General features: G+C 31.0%; 2 protein-coding genes across 2 annotated transcripts; one reads left to right on the top strand and one right to left on the bottom strand.

The window, feature by feature from the left end:
• Positions 1-6382: 6382 nt before the first annotated feature.
• LOC145131047 (protein FAR1-RELATED SEQUENCE 5-like) lies at positions 6383-9156 on the bottom strand. The gene is made up of 5 exons (XM_079065790.1): positions 8519-9156; positions 8186-8444; positions 7451-7966; positions 7329-7394; positions 6383-7003 (listed from the first exon to the last, which is right to left on the bottom strand). The coding sequence occupies exons 1-5, from the start codon at positions 9154-9156 to the stop codon at positions 6383-6385; spliced, it is 2100 nt and encodes a 699-aa protein (XP_078921916.1).
• A 1958-nt stretch (positions 9157-11114) lies between these two features.
• Positions 11115-11959, top strand: LOC145133361 (early nodulin-93-like). Its single transcript, XM_079068309.1, has 4 exons — positions 11115-11298; positions 11394-11455; positions 11566-11641; positions 11741-11959. The coding sequence occupies exons 1-4, from the start codon at positions 11250-11252 to the stop codon at positions 11827-11829; spliced, it is 276 nt and encodes a 91-aa protein (XP_078924435.1). The 5' UTR covers positions 11115-11249; the 3' UTR covers positions 11830-11959.
• The last annotated feature ends 3753 nt before the right edge of the window (positions 11960-15712 follow it).

Genomic DNA, 15712 nt, shown 5'->3' with positions numbered 1-15712 from the left:
ATATGCACAATGTAATTGTAAAAATTCACCATGTGTATGTGTGCATGACTTGGTGAACCTCAAACTCTTTTGCTATTAAATGCATAAATTCACAATGTGAATCTTGGATGTGTATCTCACATTCAAACAGATTCACAATGTGAATCTCTTAAAAACATATTTTTTTTTGAAAGTTGATCAACACTTTTGTTTGTATTTGACTATGCACAATGTAATTGTAAAAATTCACCATGTGTATGTGCACATCACTTGGTGAACCTCAAACTCTTTTGTTGTTAAATGCATAAATTCACAATGTGAATCTTGGATGTGTATCTCACATTCACACAGATTCACAATGTGAATCTGTTAAAAAAAATGTTTTTTTTTTCTTTTGCAAATTGATCAACACTTTTGTTTGTATTTGACTATGCACAATGTAATTGTAAAAATTCACCATGTGTATGTGTACATCACTTGGTGAACCTCAAACTCTTTTGCTATTAAATGCATAAATTCACAATATGAATCTTGGATGTGTATCTCACATTCAAACAGATTCACAATGTGAATCTCTTAAAAACATATTTTTTTTGAAAGTTGATCAACACTTTTGTTTGTATTTGACTATGCACAATGTAATTGTAAAAATTCACCATGTGTATGTGTACATCATTTGGTGAAACTCAAACACTTTTGCTGTTAAATGCATAAATTCACAATGTGAATCTTGGATGTGTATCTCACATTCACACAGATTCACAATGTGAATCTGTTAAAAAAATGTTTTTTTTTGCAAGGTGATCAACACTTTTGTTTGTATTCATTATGCACAAAGTAATTGTAAAAATTCACAATGTGTATGTGTATATCGCTTGGTGAACCTCAAACTCTTTTGCTATTAAATGCATAAATTCACAATGTGAATCTTGGATGTGTATCTCACATTCACACAGATTCACAATGTGAATCTGTTAAAAAAATGTTTTTTTTTGCAAGGTGATCAACACTTTTGTTTGTACTCAGTATGCACAAAGTAATTGTAAAAATTCACAATGTGTATGTGTATATCGCTTGGTGAACCTCAAACTCTTTTTCTATTAAATGCATAAATTCACAATGTGAATCTTGGATGTGTATCTCACATTCAAACAGATTCACAGTGTGAATCTCTTAAAAACATATTTTTTTTGCAAGTTGATCAATACTTTTGTTTGTATTTCACTATGCTTAATGTAATTGTAAAAATTCACCATGTGTATGTGTACATCATTTGGTGAACCTCAAACTCTTTTGCTGTTAAATGCATAAATTCACAATGTGAATCTTGAATATAGCTCATAGCCTAACAGATTCACAATGTGAATTGCTAAAAAGTTTTTGCAATTTGATCATCACATGTTCAGTTTTATATTGTTTGACATGTATTAATACTACTTATATTTTTGTCATTCATATTAAAAATTTCACATTATGTAGTTGAAGGTTCAAAAAAATATACCAAAAACACAACAAGGAGAACCGTGGTGGAAATAGTTAATAAGTTAAGAAAAAATGAAGATGAAAAGACTATTGAAGAAAATGTTGAAAAAGAAAAAATTTTAGAAGATGATGAGATTCAAAAAAAGCAAACAAAAAAAATGATGAAGCAAGATGAATCTGTTTTGAAGACACTTGAAAAGAAAACAACTCAAGGTTAGTATTTATAAAATTATAATTTTCTATAATATATAAAATCAATTATCTTTAATTTTTTTTTTAAATAAACAGAAATCAGACAGAGTCCAAGATTACATAAAACAAAAACGAAAAAGTCGATGAAGCAAGAAAAATCTGTTTTCAAGACACCTGAAAAGAAAACAACTCAAGGTTAGTATTTATAAAATTATAATTGAATTTGGTATTATAAAATTAATTCTTTATAAATTTGTTAGAACATGAACAGAAATCAGACAGAGTCCAAGACTTAAAATGATTGAATACAAAAAATCTGTGACTCCTATTAAAGTTGAAGATAGCCTTGTAAAGAAAGAATCTGATGAAAAAATAACAGGTTTGTTTATTACTATTCACATGTTTAATTTACAAAGTTATAAACAAATTCACATGTTTATTTTATGTATTATATTATATTTTGCAAAACAAATTCACATGTGAATTTCTTGTATTGTTAGTTATTTTATATTATATATGTTATATTATGAGAAGCTTATGAAAATTATTGACTAACAGGAAAAAGAAAAAGAAAAACAAAGACTATGGAAGTAGTCAAAGAAAAAAAAGGCAAAAGTGCCAATAAATCCAAATGACAAGAGTATCTTTGAGAACAAGAATGAGCCCAAAGAAGTTTTATGATATTGTTAAATCTATAAACAAAGAACAGAGAAAAGTTGTTAGAGAAATGGGATTGGGATCTTTGTTGAGAATTGCAACCAATGGAATTTCTGGGAAATTGGCACGTTTTGTTGTGAATTCATTCAATCCATCAGATATGAAAATTCATCTACCAAATGCAAAGATAGACATAACACCAGAACTTGTTCATGATTTGCTTGGAATTCCTCTAGGTGGAAAAGATATATATAACACTGATCAATGTGAAGGAAAAGAATTAATGGACTGGAAGCAACAATACAATTTCAAGGCTATGAGACCATCGGATGTTGAAGAGAAAATTAAAGAATCATTAGATTCAGGGATTATTTTCAGAACAAACTTTGTATTACTGTTTGTTAATACCATTTCTGAACAGAATAAGCCTGGAACTTGTAAGACAATAGTATTGCCACATTTGTTAGGCAAAACACCTATGAGAGAAATTGACTGGTGTGGTTTTATAACCAATTGCTTGAAAATGTCAAAGACGAAACGGGATGAAACCGATAGAGGAAACTACTATTGTGGGTCACTTCTTGTATTATTGGTAAGGAAAATTCTTATAATTAACACTTTTATTTATATTATTATAAGAAAACTAATTAATCATAATTTTGTTTACATAAACAGCTAGCTTATTTGGAGTTTATGAGAAATGATAAGAATGAAAAAAGACAAATACATGCACTACATTTTTGGGATTATGAAATGATGGTGAAAAGGGAAAATGCTGAGTTAAAGAGTGGTGACTTTGGAACTTTGGAATGGAATGATGATGTTATATAGAATGATGAAGAATCCGACACCGATGAAAATGAATATATGAAACTCGATGTAAGTTAATAATCTATATAATTAAAAAAATTGAAGTTAAATTACAGATATATGTTATAAAATTGTAGTTAAAATGAAATTCATAAAGTGATTCACATTGTGAATATAAAAGTATATTTTATTACTTTCTCTATAATAAATTCACAAAGTGAATATGTAATTTATTAAAATGCATTAAAAATGTGATACCTCATCAATGCATTCATATTCTGAAACTGTAATTTATTATAGAAAAAAGTTAAAAAAAATCATTTTCTTTGACATTTTTTATCTCATTTCGCAGGAATTGGTATTCAAAGCGAAAAATGATTACAAAAAACTAGTGAATGATAAAATGAAGTTTGGAAAGTTAATTGAGTTTTCAACAACAAAATTCACAGAAAGCGATGAGTTGAAAGATATGAAGAAAGTCTTTGAACAAGAATTCATTTATAAAACTCAAAATGAAGATGATGCAAAAGGTGACAGGGATGAAGATGAAAAAAAAAGCGAAGAGAATTTGAATGAACATGAAATAAAGAATCAAACAATCATGGTAACACCAGGAAATTTGTACAATGATCCAATAGTGCATGAGATTGCTGATTCTATTCAATGTATTTTAAATTTTGAGAATTATGATGATTTTGAAAATGTAAAAAGTTTTAGAGAACAAAAAATAGATGATAAAAAAAAGAAAAAAAATACTAGAAAATCATCAATGCCTAGTTTTTCACTTGGACTTGGTCTTGGTCTAACACAAGAGTTTCATGAAGGAGATGAAAGCAGTGAAGATGAACACATGAAGAAAGAAATAAAAGATGAAAAACTTGATGAAGGAGAAAGTTATGATTCAGAAGAAACAGAATGTGACAATAATATCTTGGGAATTGAAGATGATGAAGACAAAAAAAGAGAAGTAGAAAAAAGATTAAAAAAACCAAGCTATCTTCTCCTTATAATAAAAAACAGGTGTGTGCATCAAAATTTGTAGATCCAGATGAAGTAAAAGTATCAGATAGAATTTTTTTCAGAATTGGTAATAGCAGGTAATAATTCATGTTATCTTTTATTTAAATACAATATTATATAAAATACAAATACAAATTAATTTTCTATTAACTGCTTTTTTGTTTTATTTGATTACAAATTAAGTGAGAAGGTATTTCAGACTAAGAGAGGGTATGTGCTTGGAAGAGGAATGATTGAAACAATGCAGGCATGATTATGGGTACATGCACATGTCATTGATGCTTGGACTGATATTTTGAACTATGAAGAAAAACTTAAATCAAATTCTACACTGAATCGGTATTTCTTTGATACATCAATTGTGGTAAGTTAATTAAAAAAATATATATCATGATAATGTTGATAATATAATAAATATAATTTTCAATAGTTCTGAATAAGTAATAAAATTCACACAGTGAATCCCATTATAATTCACAGTGTGAATAATTTTAAATATAAAATTTAACTTATTGTGAATTTAACAATTTACTCTTTAAAGATTGATGTATATTTAAATTTTTTTGCAGAGACAGTTCATATTTGACAAAAATATCCCTTTCAATCAAAGATTTGATAAATTTGAGTCAAATATCAAAGATGCAATGAAAAAGGACAAAGAACTTCTGCCATTTGAAAAAGTTCACTTGGTAATAAACTGTTCTTTTTGTTGAATATATTACATATTTTTAACAAAGTTTAACAATTTAAATTATTAAACAGGTGTTTTTACCAGTTCATCAAAAAAATCACTTTTACATCATCTGCATAAACTTAGAGGAACCAGCGGTTGATGTCATTGACAATAGGAATTCAGTTGCAAAGTTTTATAGAGCTTATCGTGATGCACCTAATGAATTGGTAAGAATATTAAATTTACATTATAAATATAAGTATTAATAGACTGATAATCTAAATAAAATAATAACTATAGAAAATGACTATTTCTTTTTTGCAGAAAATACTTTTTAGTAGGTACTTGATGAGGGTCAATCACAAATCAGCTTTAACTTTGGAGGGTGTTGAACCAGAAAGGGTGAACATGAATTGGCGCACGAGGGATAATCATGTTGACTGTGGAGTTTTTTGCATGCGTCATATGGAGACATATATGGGAGATAAAATAGTAAATTGGACATGTGGATTGCCAAAAGAATCAAAACAACAACAAAGTGTGTTAAACGATTTACGCATTAAGTATTTGACAAAGATACTATTGAGTGACGCAAACACACACATGTCAAAAATCATTGCATAAACAGCTAAGTTTGCAAAAAAGACTAATGAAGAAATAAAAGATTTGCTCGACAAGGGATGGGAAAAAAGGGGAGAAAGGATATAGTACTTCAAGGATTGGAAAAAGAAGTGTACAATTTAAAACTTAGTTTTCTATTCATTATTAGTATAAGTTTAGATGCACTTTAATTTGTTTAAGAACATATACATGCTTGTTATGTTACAATTTGATGTTAGTTTCTATATCAAATATAATGAAATTTACTAAATACTTAAAAGATGTTTATATTTTCATGTGAATGTCTACATGTATGTTATACAATTACATGTTTTATTAAAAATATGATATTGGTGTGTGGGTGGGGGGAAGTGATTATATTTCTACTCTGAATAAAGAATTGAAAGTACATTGTCATTTCATACATTTACTTCATTTCTTTTGGTCTAAATGATTAAATGTTAATGTAATAACAATACAATATATGTAGAAAATTTACATTGTTTATATGTTAACCTTGTGAAAATTTTATATGTAAGATTAATTATGTGAATTACAATACATATTATAACATGTATATTTTATATGTGAGGTTCACAATGTGAATTATGGTACATATAGATCATTAAAACAATTAATAATTGAGATTCACAATGTGAATTAAATTACATTAAGACAATATTTAACATGAAAATTTTATATATGAGATTATCAATTATAATTAATATATATAAATTAAATCATTAGCATGAACTTTTTATTAGAAAATATTCAAAAAACTAACAATAAAAAAATATCTTTAACCAAAAACAATAAATTTGAAAAAAATATATTCTATTATTAGAAATAAACTCTAAAACAATGCATATCAAAATTAACATCAATATTTCAACATTTCTATCCATTGAATGATCATTACAAAAATCAAATCTTATTTTAGTCGTCTTAAAAAGAAAAAATTAGAAACAATCAGCCTTCTGTAACCTCAGATTCTAAATCAGACTTCTTAAACCTCAAAATGCAACTCTTAGCATTGTGATTTGGTTTATGACATAAACTACACAACCTAGTACCCTTTTTAGATTTCTCAATCACTTTCTCTCTAGTGCTCTTGATTCTTTTACCACTGACCCATCCCTTGTTTCTGATCCCCTCTGGATTATGAATGTTGATAACATCAGGTACTGCAGCTCCAATAATTTTTTCAATGTGAACTGATCTACTCGAAGATGCCCTTGATGAGGTACATAAAGGAATACCACTATCAACCTCCTGAGGTTGCTTTATATATTTAGCCAACTCATCCTCATTATTTGCTATCTTGTTAATGGACAAACGAAGAATATCATATGCATCTTGAATCAAACATTCATTTTTACTGCATTTATGAGGATATGAGTACTTTTTTCTCAACAATCCATCAGCTATGATATCTTTTCCCCATCTCCTCAAAATGAAATTTGATGGAATTTCATCATACTCTTTCATATTTAATATGAAAAACATATGACGACATAACAATCCTTCCTGGACAAAAAGCATGCAGCTACAACTGATGCTAATGCTATCACCCCTTCTACTAAATACAACCTACAAAATTATCATTAATAAACAAATTAATATGTGAATAAGAAATTCTATCTCATACCATTCGATAAAAATTATACAAATTAACATCAATTCACATTATTAATCAACATGACATTAGAAATCATAATACTATAATATAAATATGTACTTCAAATCAAATTCACAAAAAAAAAACATATTCCATACTAATCTAATGAAAAGTACAAACCAATTTATAACTCTATAAAAATTCACACTATTAATTAGCAAAACATCCTACATTCATAGTGTGAATTTTGAACTACATTTTATATTTAATAAACTGTATTAGGACAAAGAGACATACCTTGTAACGAGTATTAGGACAATGAGAAGGAAGACTATTTCGATAAAAGTCATCAGATTCTTCATCCTCATTCACATTTTTATCAATCAACTTTTTTTTTTCTTATCTCTCAAAACATAAACTTCACTTTCATCTTCAATAACTACAGATTCTTGAACACAATAAAACACGGATTTATATAACTCTTTCTGAATGTCCAAGAAAATATTATGTGTATAAATTTCCGATGCATGCTTTTCAATAGCCAAAGGAGTCCTTAGCTTGGGGGTAGTAGTTGTGGACTGATAATCTAATAAAGATTGATGATGCCTTTGCTTCTCCATTGCACTATCAAACGACATCATGAACTTCACCAAATTTGATTTATGATGCAAAAAATGTGAGGAAGCATTATTCAGACTCTCTGATCTTGAAGTAGTTCGCATCAAACCAGAAAGTTCAAGATCTCTCATAAAAGCAGGAATCCATAAATCCCTTATTTTAAAAACAGACCTTAACCAATCATTTTCTTTTAGATGAAACTTATTTAACATTGTTGACCACGAACTTTCAAAATCTTGTGGAGAAGATTGAAGATTCCATATAATATCAAAAAATGTCTTCTGGAAGTCCGGATGGTTATAAACATCGATAGGAATCTAAAAAAAAAAGAAACACATAAGAATCATTACATATGTTGAATATTTGATGTAATTCATATTAACATAACATTTGGTTCACATTATGAATTCACAGTGTGATTTATGATTTAGATTTGTTCCTTTCTTCATATGAAAATTTACATTGTGAATTCACTATATGCTTTATGATCTATATGGTTATAAACATATATAGGAATCAAGAAACAAAAAATATACATTTTCCTCAAGTTTTTGAGTGATGTGCCACATGCATAGTCTATGCTTCGATTCAGGAAAAACAAAATTAACAGCTTTCTTCATTAATGAATCCTGATCTGTTACAATCATCATGGGAGGCTTGACAAATGCTTTACGAAACACTTCAAGCAACCACACATATGCATCTGCTGTCTCACGAGCTAGTAAACCAGCAGCAAAAGTAACACAACGCTTATGGTAGTCAACTCCAGTAAAAAGAACAAATACCATAGAATACCTGAATTTTTTTTTGATAGGTATTATTAAAAAGAACAAATACCATAAAAAGAACAAATAAGGATTAGGAATTACTTGTTTGTTTGATAAGTAGCATCAAAAGATAGTACATCTCCAAATTCCTTATAGTTGGCTTTCGAAGTATCATCAGCCCAAAAAAGTCCAGTAAGATGATCATCAACATCTTTTTGAACCTCAAATGAAAAATTAGAGAAACATAATTTTCTGTTTGTCAATATATTCACAACGATTTGGGAATCTTTGACACCAATTTTACAATTCAAATCTCTATGAAAATTTTTAAAGTCAACTGCAGTCCCTCCCCTAGAATCAATGCCACCCTTCATACTACTCACCAAGTTATAAGCTTTTGAAGCACCAATGTTACAAGTACCGACCTTATGTATAAAGGATTCATCAAGAAAATCCATTGTCCTATTAATCCTTAATAAGTGCAACTGATCTTGAGCAACAAGTTCATGGTTGTGATCTTCAACAAACACATAAATGTAGAACATTAAAGAACATCGGAGATTTTTGAACTTTGAAACAGCAGGGCATCCGTTCTTCTTAGAAGAAGTTCTCCTTCTCTTAACATCTGAAAATTTCACATTAACATTTTCATTCTTGAATGACTCCGTGAAACCAGATCTACTACATGTCGAATATCTAATACGAATTGTGCCATCACTGTATCTTTTTTGACTTGACATATTCACATCAAAACCACATTCTTGACCATAAGTCTTGTAAAAGTCAAGACCAATGTCCAATGATCAAACATCAATCCTTTGAAAGGCTTCTTATGTATCAACTTATCATAAGGAACAAGCTTAAAACTTTCAGCATTGTAGAGCTCAAAATCAAAACTATAACGAGAATTACTGCTATTTGAATGATCAATATTCATACTTGAAGATGATTGATCATGAACTGCAAAACCAAACAAAACATCTATTTCATTACATTATATATAAAATGTGAAATTTATATTAAGAAAAAAAACTTACGTGATTGTTCATTAATAATTGAATGCAAATCTGAACAAGAATTACTGTTATTTGAATGATCAATATTCATATTTGAAGATGACTGATCATGAACTGCAAAACCAAAAAAAACATATATTTTATTACATTATATAGAAAATGTGAAATTTATATTAAGAAAAAAAAAACTTACGTGATTGTTCATTAATAGTTGAATGCAAATCTGAACAAGAATTCAAAGAACTCATAATGAATCGTCGGTAACCTGGAGTTTATATATAGATTAGAAATTTAGAATTGATAATTATACAAAAAAGGAAACAAATAAACAAGATAATCACCAAACTTTAAAATATATGCACAAGATAAGATAAGATTCTCAAAATCACTAAAAGTTTGGAAAAAACTTAAATGTCAGAAGATGCACAAGATATAATTGATTATCTAAATGTCGAATATGCATTACAGACGAATGATTACAAAAACGGTCGAACGAAAAACAGTAACATCAAACGCAAATTCAGCATACGACATAAAAATAGCAAATTAACAATAAAAACATAACAATTTGAAGATTAAACGGTAAAATCAACAGAATTTGACAATAGACGATTACAATAACAATAAAAATAAGTTGATAAACAATGCATCGGAATTGCCCTAATAATCATAAACGAAAGATGAATAGATATTAAAAATACCTGATTATTAGCTGAAATCTGAAGAAACTATTAGTAAATTGGATGAAAAAGGTTGATTTCGAAGAACAGCCGAGATTTTGGATCGATCGATGAAGGACAGTGACAGAAGACGCTAACGGAGACAAACAGCAACATTAGATTAGACGCTGAACTTACCAAAATGCCCCTCCGTGTTTTTTTTGGTTAATTAAGGATTAATGGCCAAGATTAAAAGAAAATAGATGGTTAATATGGGTTCCTTGGTTCTTTGATCCATATTGGTTCTCTATTGAACTTTTCCATATATATATATATATATATATATATATATATATATATATATATATATATATATATATATATATATATATATATATATATATATATATATGTTAATCCCAAATCGGCTTTTGAAACATGGGATCATCAAAATCCGTATCTTTTTTTACAACTTAGAATATTATTTTGTAAAAAATAAGTTTTAAGAATATGTTAAACACAAAAATATAAGTAAAAAGATTAAAACATTACAAGAAATTCAGAAAAAGCTTAAAAAAAGTAAGTGAAAAATTATACAAAAATTAAAAAAAGCAGAAAAAGTATAAAGTATAAAGTATTAAAAAAAAAAAAAAACCTTGAATTGTGTAAGTAAAAATGTTTTAAAAATAAATTGTACAAAATTAAACTATTTGAAAGGTAAACAGTTAAAAAAGATAAATTTACTTCAAGAGAGAGTTGTTTTTTAGTATCACCGTTTCTTTATTATTTTTCATTTTAAAGACTCTCAATTTACTTTAAATATAAATATAATAAAAACCTTTAGCAAAACTTTTCTCACGCGCACACACAGGCACATGGGTATATAAATTACCATTTGTACGAAGATACATAAAAGTAAAACAACTGACTCCAAACAGGTGACATGAAGCAAAACCATCAAAGCCTAATCTTGAACCTTGAAACATGAACCCAACACCACCTGAGTTTGTCTCACACACCACTTTTAGTTAAATCCCTATAAATACTCTACTCTCATTATCCAAATCTTCAATCCCACTTCATATTCTGCAACAACAAACAAAGAATAATCATCATCATCTCATCTTCTTCTAACAATTGTGCAATATTCATCGCATAATGCCTTCAGTTGACCAAAAGCTAGCCATGGCCAAGACCTGCTCTCATGGTAATCCTCATAATCTCTCTCTCTCTCTCTCTCTCTCTCTCTCTCTCTCTCTCTCTAAAGTTTTGTTTCTTTTGATTTGTGGTTTGTATGTACAGAGGGAGTAGTTGCAGGAGCTAAAGCAGCTGTGTTAGCCACCATTGCTACTGCTATTCCAACTGTTAGTCTCCTTCTCTCTCGTCTTTACTTGTTTCCATAATTAAGTGTTTCATCTTTTTAACATAAGCCAAATGACTGAGTATAATATATACATGCGTATATATGTTTCAGATGGCAAGTGCAAGAATGGTGCCATGGGCAAAGGCTCATCTTAACCACACAGCCCAAGCTCTCATCGTGTCCACAAGTACATTAATCCTACCCTTTTCAAAGATCTTTGTTTTGTCTTTGTGCATGATATATATATGCAACTAAGAATTTGTATATATATGTTATAAAATTACAGTGGCCGGAGCTGCATATTTCATAGTTGCTGACAAGACAATTCTCAAAAGTGCTAGAAGAAACTCCTTCGACAATGCTAATCAGCCATGAATCTTTGGGATTGTATTCGGTTTACCTGTAACCTGTAGTACACTTGATTTTCAAAAACATGCGTCATGTATTAGAATCGATTATGTAATGTAAAATAAAGTGGAAAAAATCAAATATATTGGCTTATATATATATGCTACATAAGCTGTGACCTCTTTTATTATTACTTATATTTTATCTTTAAGACCTCCTATCTTTTTTTTTTTTAAAATTTTAAATTTTTAGTTTTTATCCATATTTCTGCGTAGATAAAGCGATTATCAAAATCAAAAGAGTTAATTATGAGAACAAAAATTAGTAGATTCCACATATTTAATTACCTCCGTTAATGTTATGACAAAATGTGTGGTTTGGTATAAAATTTCATCAACAACTCGTACCCAAATAAAAATATTTTTACACATAGCAATCGAACACTACCCTAATTAACCTTGTAACTCTAGAAATCACACACTATAAATGATATCCAACACACCGTGTTTTATCGGAAGTTTGCATATTTTACACATAATAATATTCAGAAGTTTTGTATCTGATCGCGGAATGTGTATAAATTGGCAAAATAAGTGTGAAATATGTATAGATTGGTAAAATAAAGAAAAACCTTGTAAATGGTTACGCGGTATGAAATATGGAATGAAAGCAAGAATTTTCAAATCTCAAAAAAATCATTAAAGGTCGTCGTTAGTCAACCACTAATTTTGATAAATTTCACGATGGATTGTTAGATTCCGTGAAGATAAATTCATCAAAATGAGTGATGAATTAACAACCTTTACTAATGTGTTATTAGGTTACACAGAGCGACCTTGGTCAGGACTCGACAAATCCGAGCTGTACTCGGCGCGCAAACACCATGTCATGAACTTGGCAGGTATGTATTGAGTCTCTCTCCTCTCACCATTACAATCTCCCTCTCTTTTTCCTCACTCGTCTGCCCACTCTCCCTCTTATTCTTCTTCCTTTCTACCCCCTTTCTTCCTTGTTGGAACTGATGTGGAGTTCGGCACTCAAGGCACGACTCCCTTCGACCTTATTATTTTTGGACATTTAAGCATTGTTGTTCGTTAGCGTAGCCTTATTAGTTTGTATATGCATCTTTGTTATGGCCGACCCATGTGTGATGTGGCCCGTTTTCTATACCTTTGTACTCATTGTATATATATTGATTAATTGAATGAGAGATCGTTTACGGTAAAATACTATCAATTACATGGTATTAGAGCACCATAGCCTAATTACCCTTCAACCCTAAGTCGACATTATCTTCCGTGTCGATTGTACGATCTCTCATCACCATTCTTCTTCTATCTGTCATTTTCTCTGCTACCTCTCATCATGTCTCTTCCCATGAATGACAAGCCCTCATCTACAATCAATATCAAGCATGCAGCCCCCTTTGTTCTGGACTTGGATAAGATGAATTATGATATTTGAAGAGAGTTATTTGAATTCACTACATTGGGTATGGCGTAGATGATCATCTCCAACATTATGTTACTACATCAAGCGACAAAGATAAAGAACAAGCTACTGAAAAATCTGCTACTGCGAAGACCACTTGGCTTCCTGTGGACTCCATCGTGAGATCATGGTTATACAACACTCTCTCTATACCTCTTCTCAACATGATTTTTAAGAAGCAGGCACAACGTATGAAGTTTAGGAAAATCTTGAAAAGGTTTTTCGTGATAACAAAGCATCTAAGATCATTCAGTTAGATCGAGAACTCAGAAACAACTCTCTTGGTAACTCTTCCATCACAGACTACTGAAACAAAATGAAATCTATCGCTGATCTATTAGAACACATGGATGCCAAAGTTTCTAAAACTAACCTTGTCGCATACATGATTAATGGATTTTCTTCAAAGTTCCGGTTCATTGCAATTAACATTCGACATCGAGACCCACCTCTATTTTTCTGGGATGCTAGATCCATTCTATTATGTGAAGAACAATTTATGATGCAAGATGAAAAATGTGACTCCCTCATCACTCATGCCGACAATTCATCGTCTCCCCATGCCCTTACTGTGCAGATCCCCACAAACAACTCACCTTCATGGCATTAGAACAACACCGGTGCCAGAGGAGGCTACCGTGGGGGTCGTAATGGTCGCCATGGTGGTCGGGGAGGAGGACGCTACGATGGGAGAAGCAATGGTGGTGGGTATCATAATAATGGTGGTTCAAATCTAGCATCAGGTGACAACATTTCGATCTTCGATAATCAGCGCATGCGTCAAGGTGCTTGGGTCTGGGCCTACACTCCTCAACTTAACACCAGACTCAATTCTCATGGACTGTCGCCAAGCCCAAATGACCATCAGCTTCACACAAGTGTGCCAAGATCAAAACCAACCCATCATACCATAAATCAGTAGCAACATCAATTGTTCTCGTCGGCCCAACACTCAATTTCTCAACAGTAGGCCTATTCAGTTCAAACTCAAAGTCCGGAGCCCACTACTCTTCCGCAAATGTTTAACACCATGATGTTGAATGACCCGGGGCAAAATGATTGGTACATGGACACTGGTGCCACCTCGCATCTTCACTCGAATCCAGGTATACTTAAGTCTGTTTCAGATAAGTCCAATAATTTTTCTTCATCTGTCTTAGTTGGTGATGGATCCTTAATACATGTAACAAAAATGGGACACGCTACTCTTCCGCTTCCCAATCCTTACCGCGCCTTAACCCTTCGAAAGGTTTTAATTACGCCTTATATTATTAAAATCTGATTTTTGTTCGTCGTTTTGTTCATGAAAATAATTCTTCTATTGAGTTTGACTCTTTTGGGTTTTCTGTGAAGGATTTCCACACCAAACAAATTTCAATCCGATGTGACAGCCCGATGCTCTTTATCTTGTCACTTCTCCAAACTCTCAAGCCTTCGTCTCTATTTCTCTGTCTGTTTGGCATCAATATCTTGGTCATCATGGTCGACACATCCTCAAGCACCTTGTTCAAAATTGTTTTATTTCATGTTCTTCTAATAAATAGTCTACTTTGTGTCATGCTATCGATTGGGCAAACATGTCAAATTACCATATAGCACTTCTAGTTTTGTTTCTCAGTTTCCTTTTGAATTAACTCATTCTGATGTATAGACATCTCCTATTGAAAGTTTGAGTGGTATTAAATATTATGTTATATTCTTGGATGATTTTTCTCATTATGTATGGGTTTATCATATTCGTGACAAATCTGATGTGTTTGAAAAATCCGTGCACTTTAAAATTTTTGTCCACAACCAATTTCAAACAGACAAATTCTTTTCAATGTGATAATGGCAGTGAGTATGACAATCATAAATTTCACACTGTCTTTTCTCAAAACGGCATTCAATTTCGTTTTCATTTCCTCACACCTCTCAACAAAACGGAAAACTCGAACACATGTTATGTACCTTAAATAATTCCGTTTGCACTCTTTTCTTACATGCTCAGTGTTGTGACATGTCTTCGAGCTTAACGCCGTTTGTTGATTGCATCGTCTGGTTAAGCCTGAGAATCACAACAAAGAAAGAACCGACATTAGTAGTCGTCTGGGAGGGGGTCCCGTAATGAGACTTCGACGGTCTAGTCGGTAAGTGTATGGGAGAATTAGGGTTTTGTATTAGATATAAAAAGAGCGATCCCTTCTTTTGGAGAAGAAGGATCCTTTTATACCTGTCGTCCGGGGAGCATGTCCCCGACAACACCTTCTGTCTTGTTTGTACTGTTAGGATGTGGAGGCATCCTATTGGTGAGTCGTGCACCACTAGTGGTTATCCGCTATTGGTGCAGAGTTACTGAGAAGCGACGCTCTGAGCGCTACACTTGTCGTTCTTGGGAACAACTTGGTACTATTTCAGCCTGTTATGGGCCTTGGCGTTA

This window comes from Lactuca virosa, chromosome 8, assembly GCF_052849685.1.
Source record: "Lactuca virosa cultivar CGN04683 chromosome 8, Lactuca_virosa_CGN04683_v6, whole genome shotgun sequence".
NCBI lineage: Eukaryota > Viridiplantae > Streptophyta > Magnoliopsida > Asterales > Asteraceae > Lactuca > Lactuca virosa.
Note: the sequence above shows the minus strand (reverse complement) of the source record. Positions and strands in the feature narration are given on the sequence as shown.